Raw genomic sequence first — 12,478 nt, forward strand, 5'->3', positions numbered from 1 at the left:
TCTTCTTCTCTTCTTCTTCTTCCACTCACCATGAAGTAGAACTGCTCCGTCTCCTGCTGATTGGCCCTCCTCTTGGCGATGCTGGGCTTGCTGAGGTACGTCTCAGAAACGGTGGATTTGACCGACTCCGTGGACCGGCTGTGGTGGAAACACTCGGACACGTCGTAGTCTTCGATAGTCGTCATGTCCTGGATGGTGGTCAGGGTGGCCTCAGATGTCTTTTTGATCTGGAAACACACAAAGGATAAGGGGGAAAGATGAAGAAAAGTTGAACAATTGCAAAAACACAGCCAGCTAAAAAGCTAGATGTCATCTCTTCACTATCACCATGTTACATCACAGCATATCTCGCGGTTTAAATCATCACACTCCATAAAAACCTCTCTCGCTATCCCATGACACTCTAAACAATGCAGGTGTTTTCTGACAAAATGCCTAAAGTTCCCCAAAAATCCATCAGCCCCTGAACATGACTCCCGGCCAAAGCAATCAGTTTGCTTGCACTCAGAGGGAGAGAGTATGCTAGAGACGATGCATTCAGTCACAGGCTTTTAAGATACATTTCCAAAACCGCCTCTACCCTCTCTGAAAAAGTGATTCTGCCGCCGCCCATAAACGTCAGGACTTTGCGGAGTGATCCCTCCTTCTTACTGCCAAGGATGTACGGCCACTGCTAGTGGCTGTGCCCAGTAAATGAGGATGTAAGATGAGGGATGATGTCAAAACAAAATGGGAGGGCAAATAAGGATGCGACAGCTTTTTACAGTTGAAGAGACCAAAAGAGATGCAAATTAATTGTGCAAACTATTAATTGAGAGCTTGCCGTACAAAGACGTGATTTAGACTTCAAGAATCATGTCTCAAAAGCCCTGGTGTTATAAAAATTGTTGTCAGTAATATTTTTGAAAGAAAAGTGCCACTTCATAGCCATGCTAGCAGCTCTGTGAAGCTTCATTTAACATAGCACATAGCTTGACTTTGAGATAATAGCAAACATTAGCTTTCTAACAAATCCACAGTGACAGAGAAATGGCAACATGTTGATGTTTAGCAGGTATAATAGTCTAAATCTTTGCACATGTTAATTAGCGCTCAAATGAAAAAAATGGAGGCTGATGGAATGTCCTCAGTTTTGCAGACAGTTAGTCAAAACCCCTTTAGTCTGTACGAAATGACATGGCAATCCATCCAATAATTGGGATATTTTAGTCAGGGTGGATTAACTGACCCATATCTCCCTCAAGCCAAAGATTCAATTTATGCAACAAAATCCACCCCAAGTCTATCCCTCAATTAAATGACTATTGTCAACATAAAAATGTCCAATTCCTAATTTAAATATTCCATGTCCAAGACATTTAAATAAAAAATGTCTTAAAAAAAGGGGGTACGTCGAGGGCAGAAATAAACATATAATAACACATATAATCCATATATGTATGTACAGAATGGTCTCACATAAATGGATATAAACACATAAAATAATATAAACATAGGGCTATATAGGTTAAGGAAAAGTGCAAAATGTGGAGCATTGAAAAAGGAGACCAAAAAAGATAAAAATAAGACAAGGACGAAGGGCCTAGAGACTGTCAAGCCCGAGAGCACGAATCAGTGATGTGAAAAAGCTGCAGAAGGAAAGAGGCCCTGCTGATGCTGAAACATCCTCAACCAGCTCTGAGCTCAAAACGTTTATTTGTCTTCAACAGAGACTCTGGGGTTATGAGAGCTGTGAGCATCGCAGCTCAACTGTGTGCGCATCACAGGTCAGCGCCGCCGACAGCGAGTCGCAGCTGGAAGCCCTCCTAATTACTCCTAATGGTCAGGAGGCCCCCTATTCAAAGGTAGTGACCCTGTGTCTGGGTTATTAAGTGAGTCTGACCTCAGCGCTAATGAAAGAACAGGCTGGATTCCTCATGGTGCCGTTACACACACCGAGACAACGGGAGATTAGCTTGTTTTTCTTTTAAATAGTTTAACCTGTGACTCATTTTGCCTCCAAAAAAGAAGAACAAAACACCTGAAAAGCAAGGTGGACTCTCTTTCAAGTGTAACACTGATAGATTACAGCGCTGACATACACAATGTGGATGTAGTTAAAAGTGTCATCCATCCCGTCTTGAAGCAAAAACACACGGCAGGTTTAAACACGACTAATGACGGCGTAGTGAAGGAAATGGGGGATTCTGCCGTCGTAAAACTTTGCTATAACATAATTCTGTCTTGTGAGTGAAATGAAAAACCTGCTGCCTTTAAAAGACAGAGAAAACATTCAGAAATCTACACTGCGTTTTTTTTAATCCACGGCAGTCATGAGTTACACGCTCGGAGTGTGTCGGGTCCCCCTCTCCCTAGAGCTACATCCCGGGTGGCCCCCGTGGAGGCGAGAGGCCCAGCTGTCAGCAGAAAGACAGGACCCATGCATGCGAGAGAATCGCTCCCAGTGAAAAAGCTGTTGAGTTTATCCATTATTCAGCAGACCAATAGTTACCAGTGTTCACTGCTGGGCTCGATTACAACAGGGCTTTTAAAGAGACTCGCTAGGTATGCCTATTAGTCCGTGTAGCGGCACAACAAACCTGGTGAGAAGTCCCCGGGATCAAATTAGGTTTGTTTATTTTCAATAAGGAACCATGACTCATGTGTTCCCTGCGTAGCTGCAAAGACGGCGCAGTAATACGGTGAGCTAAATATAATCCCAGACTTGTTTACAGTCGTCCTTCTCTGCACTGAAAACTACTTCTGCACGGGCAAAATCCAAAATAATCCCTTCACAATCAGCAGCTGTACAAAATCCCTTACATGTATCCTCACAGCTCAAAAGGCAAACTGCTCTCCATAGTTGTTAACAGAATATGTAGTAAGTGTGTAATCTGCTGATCGCCCCTCTATTAACACAGACACACACACAGACAGACACACAAACACACAGGCTTTGATGTGCCTTCCTGAGAGGAAAACAAACAATCCCCGCGAAGGAGATGCTATTCGATTGTCATAGTTTAGTGTGAAATGTCTTGAGATTACAAAAGAAAGGGACATCAGCCTGCACTCTTTTTCATACGGAGGCAAATGAGATCTAAATGGCAAGATTATTAAATCTGAAAAGGAGATGAAGCACGCTGACTGGCTGACGAGCTGAAATGAGCACCGTCTTCAGAGAGCAGACTTTTTTAATGAAAGAAATTCAATTGTAATTTCTGCAGTGCGGCACCCAGCAGGGCTATGTTAACCCCAACCCTTTAGTAAGAGTGAGAGTTTTCTCTCCAAGCCGCACCCCCTCCCGTCACAGTGCACAGTAAATTATTCAGCAATGTTTTCCTTCACTTTTTCACGGGAGTAAAAGAGGTTTTAGAAAACAGCTACACTTCTATTAAGAAATGCCCTGCAGCCTTTCCTGGCCGGATAACGACCTTTTTTCATTCTCTTCATTTGACAGTTGTGCTTGTAGGTAGGTTGTCACAGAGCCTTGAAAGTTCATTTTTTTCAAGGATGCATCTGGCCCGCTGTGCCCAGGAAGAGAGGCCATCTGCTGATGCTAACACAAGGCAATAGTGCCCTCCAATGCTGACCCACCAGGACATCCGCTACAGCGAGGCAGCCGACAAGGACATGAAGCAGGGGGCAGCCACTAGGGATATTTTCATTAAGGGTAACAAATTAGAAAGAAAGACAACATGTGATAGGTGTAGGGGAAAATAATAGTACCTCCTGATTTGTTGAGAAATGGCAAAACATATCAGTTGTATTTTTATTTTATGTCTAATTTATTTGGGAAATGTTGAAGTTTCTGAGAAAAAGGAAGATAGCTGGACTAAGCCGTCTTTCATCATGGTAGACTAGGATAGGTCCTGAAATTAACACACCTATGTAGGTCAATAATCAATTTCAAAACTAATACATTGAGAGTGAAAACAAAAAAGAGTGATCACTTTTGCTTGATTATCAAAATGATGACAATTTTCAGTTTCAGTTTAAGTCTCAGTCTATTGACCAATCAAGGACTTTCTTCAGCTTTAATCCTTTGCACATTCAAATCCGAAATGTTTTTGAAAAAAAGGCAGGATAAATGAAAGAAACATGCACTCATGTGGGGGACAACAACAGAGAGGGTAAATACGGATAGCTTTTATTGTGATATAAAAGCGAACATAATTGGTGTAATTGTACTCCGTCAAACTGTTGCAGTGACAGTATTTATTTTCGTTCCCTCTTCCCATGTGTTGTATAAACAGAAATGTTGCGTTCTTCAAGCATCCTGTAGACAGGTTCAAATGAAACTGCCTGACTAGAGATGCACCTTCAATGTCAAAACAGAGCAGCGTAAGACAGGTTTGTGCAAATAAAAGCGAGACAGTGGAATCTACCAGTGGGAGCAGAAAGGAGTCTTCACAGAGAGGTTTGATGGCTACCTGCAGGGCATGAGAGGCAGGAAAAACACTGTGTCTGTGTATACCCAAACAACATTAAGATTCTTCAGAGATCATCAGCAACTATTTTCTCTGTCTCACCTTGGACGACTTCTGGCTAAAGTTAACTTTGGTAGCTTTAAAGCTCTGCAGCTGTCAGCTTCTTAAAACCAACAAACGGTAACATGGAGAAATGTACGCATCTCTAGCAGGAAACGACGCCGGGACGAGGGAGAAGAGTTTTGACATGTTGGACAGAAAAACCTCACGGATCAAAATACAAATATACGTGTAATGATTTTATTTATTTGCATTGCTTTACCTCTTCGTTCTCAATATTCAGAGTTGCCAAGCGGGACTGAAGCTGCTGGAACCTCAGGATGAGCTCTCCGTTCACCGGTGGCTGCACTGAGATCTGACACACCTGGGGGAAAAAGGAAACACTGTCAGGAATTAGGATTTCAAGTGACAACCCTCTGAAATAAAAGGCAAGCGATGTGTCCTCTGTTTTAAACAAGTTGCAGGCACTCAAATTCTTCTTCAATTGCAGAGCAAACCACAGTGACGTCTCACAACTGAATGCAGACAACAACAGAGTGTAAACAGACATGATATCAGCGTCCGCAGTGCTAGCCAAACAGGAAAACTCCAAACACATGTTGAGCTTCATGACTGCAGGGGGAGAATTAACACATGATTTGTCATATTCTGTGCCCCATAAAAAGCTGATCCAGCCGCTCAGACGCAGTAAAACACTGCACTTAAGCCACTGAAATCAGACCTCATTAAGTCGGAGACCTTTTTATAATAAAATCCAAACCATGTTGCTCAGTATATGTGCATTGCAGCTCAAAAAGTGGATGATTTGGAAACAAAAATGTGGAAAACATTTGTATAAATGCAGTTTTTCAGTTCAGTTTTTCCTATCAGCTTCTATTGTTGACCAATATATGTACCTCGTCTCCCATATGAGGCTGGAACTCAAATTTTGCCGGTGGGCAGAAGGCCGTAGGGTACATCTCCATGAACCTCTGTCGGTCACTCCGGGGGTCCAGACTGTCCACGGCGTTCTCTATGATGTCCAGACCCTCGTGCCGGGACGTCTCCAGGTTGTATTCGGCTGACAGGTAGGTTCGCAGGGCCCGGTTCAGACTGGCGTGGTACCCCAAATCACAGCACTGGAGGAGAGGGGAGAACAGGGTCAACGTGATACTACAGGTCTCATAATAAACACACTAATACCATACAAGAGCTGCAGCAACCAACAATTCCTGTTTTCCTCTTAATGCATTGTAAGAGAAGTGAAAATCACAACCTCATAAAGCCTATGTTTACATTTTCAAATGGCTTGTGTTGTCTTATCCACTGTCCAAAACCCGAAATATATATTAAATATCACATCGGAAAACATTAAGATTGAGTACATTTAGTTTGAAAAACAACATAACTTAATGCGGTCATACAAAACACTTTCTTAGAATTAAGTCTCAGATTGGAAGGCTAAACAGACTACAAATTAAATATACTTTTAAATAAGCCAACAGTTTCTTATAAACAGTCAGCAGTGTTTTCCTCAATATTGTTAAATGTTTCCTCCAGGAAAGTATGCTGATATTTAATAACTAAACCTTGGCCAAGGTTTCTCCTAGGAAGACACACAAGCCTCAGGCAACCCCAAAAACACACACGCACATTTACACAAAGAAATGTAACATGGCTTGAGTGATAGGCAATACCTCCACAAGAAGGCATGTACACTATATTTTCGACGATAAAAATTCCACTTCATTAATAAACAAATGTGTGCGAACGTGCTCCTACAGCTCACGCAGAGCGCATCCCACACACAGTAACACACACACACACACCCTGGTGCGATGTGAAGGCTTTTGAGCAAAGCAGGCAGAGGGGTAATTCCAGCACACAGCATGCGGCTGAAGAGAGGTTGCATTCCTCTTCTCTCGTCTTGGATATTAAACCCAAAAACCCTGGCTAAAAACCTGGCCTCCACCCATTTCCTTAGAAAGGCCACAGGAAATAGCAAAGTAAGTTTATTTATCTAACAAAATAACAATAATAACACAGGTAAGCTATATATAAATAAGCCATGTATATTGGTACGGTAACACAAAGGTCAATATTGCATAAAAGAAAGCATAGGGAGACGTGATTCTCAAGTAAATGGAGTGATGACCCACAGCTGAAGATGACAAAAGAAAATGTCTGAAAGATGTGGAAATGTCAGAATATCAGGAAAACAGAGTAGAACTTAATATAATATGTGGGTTTTCAATAATGACAGGAATAGAAGGAAGTGAGGAAAGAATATTTTTCATCACACATGTAATAAGCTGCTTTAATTCAGCCCTGAACTGTAATTTCCATCCCACAGTCTGCTGTCCTGAGATCATTGTTATATCAGAACCGCCTGCTTAGGTCATCAGCCTCTCCTCTGACCAAGATTGAAATCTCTTCTAAGAGTCTGTGAAAGAAGAAACCCTGAATAGCAACGGGTCTTCTGTATGAAGAGCATAAAGAAGCATAATAACATCTTTCTGATGTGGCTGCAAGGTGTTCTGTTTATGTGAGAAAGTCCTCAGCAAAATGTTCCCAGCATCAAGGGAGACAAAAAAGACGAAGCTGTCTCGAACAGGGCTGACCGAGGCATGTGGTTTTACACTTACATCAATTAAGTCCGACAAGTCATGGATGTAGTATTTGAAGACGGAGGAGTTTGACGCTTCCAGAGTCAGCAGGTACTCGTTGCGCGCTTTGATCGACTTCAGCTTGTTCTCGGAGTACTTGGCTTGACGCTGATGAGAGAATTAGAGGAAGAGATTGAGAAACAGACAACAACAACAACAACAAAGCGAAGGAGAGAGGATGGATTTAATGAGTCGAGAATTGCCTTTCTGACAAAGTGCCTATGTGCTTTCATGTATTCCTCTAAGAGCTGAGACCGGATTAACGGCAGAACAACAGCTTTAATAAACATTACAGTAGAAATATGTACAATTATGTTAAAAATAGCACAAAAAAAGGAACGAGAACGGAAAGAGGCATAAACTAAAAACAGCCCGTGTCCTTCACTTCAACCTCTGCAGGAGCCATCTGTTTTCATCATACACTTCCTCTCTACCAGACAAGTCTGTTAGTTAGTCACCATCTTCTGACCAATGTTCCTGACTCACACTTCCAAATCGTCCATGTTTTTAACACTTCCCGAATGCATTCCAGGAAGAGCCACCCTTAAAAGGCCATTGGAATATTAGTCGCAGAGATTAAAACAGAAAGCAGGCCTGTTCTGGGAAAACAAAGCCCGCTCTCTGGTCGTGAAAATGCTCTCAGTCTGTTTTGCTTTTCTCAGATCAGGTCTGAGTACAAAAAACATGCTGTGTCCCTGATGAGGCAAATGTCCTAATCAGATATTTTAGTTGTGTTTGAACTACTTAAATTAAATAGGGAATGCTGTTACTACTAATGGAGTTGAAAAGCAACGGTCACAAATGTGATTAGATCGCCAAGTGCTGTAATCGTTCTACCTTCTCTTTCATCTTCTCGATCTTCTTCACAGAGCTGCGCCTCTGGTATTTGTCCTCCATTCGGATGCTGAAGACGGGTTCTCCCCTGCCGATCTGCTTCTCCTCCTGCTTCTCTGCCTCCTTCAGCTTACTCTCGGCGCTGATGCTCTCCGTGTGGTACATGTGGTACGTCTTCATCACCTGGAGACAAACAAAAGTGTCAATAAGCTGCAAAACAGTTATTCAGTTATCTTTGGAAGTTTTTCCTTGTACGATGTGAGGGTCTAAGGACAGAGGGTGTCGTATTGTCATACTGATATTCTGTACACACTGTGAAGACCACTGAGACAAATGTAACATTTGTGATATTGGGCTATATAAATAAACATTGATTGATTGATTAAAGAGGCCCCATTATGTTTTTGGTTTCCCCTTTTCCTGTAGCGTTATGTGCATGTCAATGGTCTACAGAGGCTAAAATCCCAAAGTTACCTCGAGGGGGGGTTTCCCACACTCCCCCCACCCTGCCTGAAACTCCTCCATTGGACTCCTTTTTTTTCTTCAGTGACATAGTGAAACCAATATGTACACTTTTTATTGGCTAGCGCTCAAACACATTGTACGTGACAGAATAAGGGGCGGGACATCTCTAAGCTGTTGATCAATCACAAAAGAGCCAGCCAGCAATCAGAGCAGACTGGGCTCTGGTTTCTGACAGAGGGTGAAAAGAGGTGTGCAGCGCTTCTTAAGATTGGCAAAGGGCAAGATCCTGAAAACGTGTTATGTTATGGTGAGGTCAAAGGTCACAGTAATCCATCTTCATAGAGGAGACTGACCTCTTATAACCCACAACTAAGGTTTCCATCCTTGGACCCTGTCATTCATCAGCTCTCAAATCATCTCACAGCTGGCAGTCTGTCTCTCCGTAAAGCAGCAAACCAAAGACAGATTCTCTCAAGACTTTGTATGAGGCCTCTCATTTGACCACAACCACCACAAATCACTGCAGCTAAATCTAACATAGGGCCTTCCTTGATCTGAGGTTTCCTGCATCTGGGTTTCACTCTGGCTGAGGATATAAAGGGGTTGGTGTATCTTTGAAGCTCTATTTTGTTTTAAAACATGAACAAAGTTATACCTCGCTAGTTCCAAAATGTATATCTGTTTAACATGTAGGATATGGCTCTTAAATGTTTCCTTATAGAGATCCAAGTGATGCTATACTGAAGTATAAGTTGAATTCTTCCACCCCTTGTGTCGTCACGTACTAGAGAAAAGCGTCAGCTTGATAATGAACAACTGATAAGAACTACTTCCTAAAGTCTGAGTCATCCTCTTTGGAGTGCGAGCGTTACTCACACACACTCCATGAACCCATTGGAGGGTGACTCAATCGTAGAGTAGCAGGTTAACACACGAACAATGAGTTCTTGAAGAGAGCAAGCGGGTATAAAAGTCTCATTAGCTCTGGCTACCATCGTCGGGAGGAGGGACAAATGAGGGCGCTCGAAGGACGGAGCTGATGAATCACTTGCTGTGGGAGAAAAACGTAATCTTTTGACGATAACATGGAGTCATCAGCAAGAGCGCTGAACTCCAATCAATGGGCATTTACATTAGTATAACTAGTTTGTATGTAAAATAATTGTATGGGCCCTAGTAAAGTCCCACCCTTTCATTAAGTTCCCAAACCACATTCTGGTGTGGGGTATATCAGTATAAAAAGCCAAAAAGCAGGTGCACTGCTCACAACATCTCATGGGTGTAGGAGTGGAGAGAAGGAGAAGGGAAAGACTTTAGTTCATTTGAAATAATTGTTTTTAAAGTTTTTAAAGTAATTATCCAAACATTAAAAACATATAAACTGTCAAATATTATATTTATCTTATATTCTCTTTCGAATATATTAGTCAACTTATCAATTATTGAAAGGAAAGTTATCACCGAGCATTTTGATAAAGAAAGTCATATTTTGTGCCGTGGCAATAAGAGCAGTTTTTTAGCCTGATATATTGAGATTTTCCAGCTTTCGTTTATTTAAAACTGAACATCTTTGGATATTGTACTGACAATAGATAACGTTTAAAAGGTCTCACATTGGACTCAGAGAAACTAGGGAAGATGTTGTTGTTGTTGTTAGTTTCAGCCCCATTATGGAATAAAGTGTGTTCAACTACAGCAAATGAACTATATTTTGTGAACCGCTTACATCTAGTCAAACTTCTCCAAACAATGAATCTTCTGAAAAGCTACATACTGAACTAAAAACTGGCTAAACATACATTCAAACTCCCAGGAGAAGGCGGCGATATAGAGCACCTGTGGTTTAACCTGAAATGAACCAACTTCAACAAACCTTCAACACACACACACACACACACACACACACACACACACACACACACACACACACACACACACACACACACACACACACACACACACACACACACACACACACACACACACACACACACACACACACACACACACACACACACACACACACACACACACACACACACACACACACACACACACACACACACGTCTGCAAAAAACCACAACCTCAATACAAAAAGAGTCCCACCCATCTCAAACTCCAAACATCTTTCCCCCAAGCTGAGATATTTCTGTATGAGTGGAACAACGAAGCAAAGCGAGATTTGTGTGGAGCGCTTTGGTTTGACCTAACTGGAACCAGTTTAGAGATGGCTGACTGACCCTGGGCCCTGTACTCCTCACTTACTGGTCTGCAGTCTGCCGCTGCTTTGTTTACTTTGGCGTTTCTTTTTAGAGGGACATATTTAGAGACGGAGCAGACCTGTTATTTCATTGGCGGGGTTCGACATCTGTCTGATGCAATAGCTAATGTGTGTTTGAGAATATTTGTGTACGTGTGTGTGTGCGCTTTCCCATAGGGGCTAAACCAGGTCATATCTGGAGTGTGGAGCATGGTGGAAGTGACACATATTGAGTTTGGAGTTACAGGTTTGTTGTGTTTGGAGCAGCACGCCCAGAATCCTCTGTAGTGGGGAACTGGAGACTGAGAAGCCAACCGAGCTGCTTTTCACTCCATCTCTTGGGAACCAGCAACAACTGCCTCGACTAGTACCTCTATTTGTGTGCAAGGTATATGATTAATATAAAGTTGTTGATCAATGGGAAGGAATGACACAAGATTACACAAGACCACAGATGTTGGTCTTGTGTGGTAGAATTATATGTGTTTCTCTCATGTTATGTATTTCTATGATGTCATGTTTGTAATTGTCGATGCCTGTGAGTGACCTGGAAATAATTTATTTAAACAAGTAGTTTGACTACATATCGCAGAAGCTTGCTAGTAGTTATTGACATTGCCATTTACGATTCAAGTAGTCAGGATCAATTTTTAAGCCAGTCAAATGGTCTAAGAGAGTGAACATGTTAAGACATTTGACTGTGGCAGCATTTTGGTTCATGAATGACCAGTGACCATTTCTCAAAAACTTAGTTTTGCTGTAGTTCTTGTGTGAAGTAATTGGTAGCTTGCAAAGCAGTGATTTCAAAGAAGCTTGCCCAACAATACTTAGGGTAGACTATATCACACTATAAACCTAAAGCAATCATATCAACATGGTTTTCATTTAATTCCGGTCGCCCTTTCTAAGAATACACATTATATTACATTGCATTTAGCTGACGCTTTTATCCAAAGCGACTTACAATAAGTGCGTTCGACCAACAAAATACAAACTTGAAGAAAACAGAATCATATAAGTACATCAGGCTTCATAGAGCAAAAACATTTCAAGTGCTACTCAACTGGCTTTAGATAAGCCAGTCCTTTATTAGTATATAAGTGCTTTGTTAGTAATTCTATCGCTCGAGGTGGAGTCGAAAGAGATGAGTTTTCAGTCTGCGCTGGAAGGTGTGTAAGCTATCTGCTGTCCTGATGTCAATGGGGAGCTCATTCCACCATTTTGGAGCCAGGATAGCAAACCCACGTGTTTTTGCTGATGGGAACTTGGGTCCCGCTCGCAGTGCGGGTGCAGCGAGCTGTTTGGCAGATTGCGGGCGGAGTGCACAAGCATCTGATGGTCAAACAACATTTGTGAGGCAATAAAAAAGGCAAATAGGCTAGCAGGGCTGACTGGAGCGATTAAGGCAGAGGAATTAGCTATTGATTCATGATTTTAAAACTTTTCCCTGCCAAGGTCATAGCAACTTACAGACAACAATTTCCAGCAAAGGCATTGAACAGAAGAGATGAAATGCCTCCATAGAAACTGGGCAGCAGCTATGCAGATGATTTAACGCTAAAGTGTTATGGTCGGTTAAAATGCTACTAATCCCCCTGAGAAAATGCAACCTCTGGGTTCAAAGGTCTGCAGCCAAAGCTATGTTTACCGTGTTGTGTTTCTGAAAATACCATGTAATCACAACATTCCTGATTTGATTCCCACTGAGGACTTTCATGCATGTAATCTCCCGCTCACTCAAGGCCTCATATCTGTCTCTGTCAACTTTTGAATGAAGGCATCATTGCCAAAAATAATTAATTGT

General features: G+C 42.0%; 1 protein-coding gene across 4 annotated transcripts in view; it reads right to left on the reverse strand.

Moving 5' to 3' along the window:
* Positions 1-12,478, reverse strand: part of srgap1a (SLIT-ROBO Rho GTPase activating protein 1a) — a 103,160-nt gene that overhangs the window by 31,560 nt on the left and 59,122 nt on the right. For all 4 annotated transcript variants that reach the window (XM_034084613.2, XM_034084612.2, XM_034084616.2 and 1 more), the window contains exons 5-9: positions 7,952-8,131; positions 7,094-7,222; positions 5,366-5,587; positions 4,732-4,833; positions 30-227 (exon numbers count right to left, since the gene is read on the reverse strand). In XM_034084613.2, the coding sequence (XP_033940504.1) occupies positions 30-227; positions 4,732-4,833; positions 5,366-5,587; positions 7,094-7,222; positions 7,952-8,131 (831 nt within the window). The remainder of the gene's footprint in view (positions 1-29; positions 228-4,731; positions 4,834-5,365; positions 5,588-7,093; positions 7,223-7,951; positions 8,132-12,478) is intronic.

This window comes from Pseudochaenichthys georgianus, chromosome 6, assembly GCF_902827115.2.
Source record: "Pseudochaenichthys georgianus chromosome 6, fPseGeo1.2, whole genome shotgun sequence".
NCBI lineage: Eukaryota > Metazoa > Chordata > Actinopteri > Perciformes > Channichthyidae > Pseudochaenichthys > Pseudochaenichthys georgianus.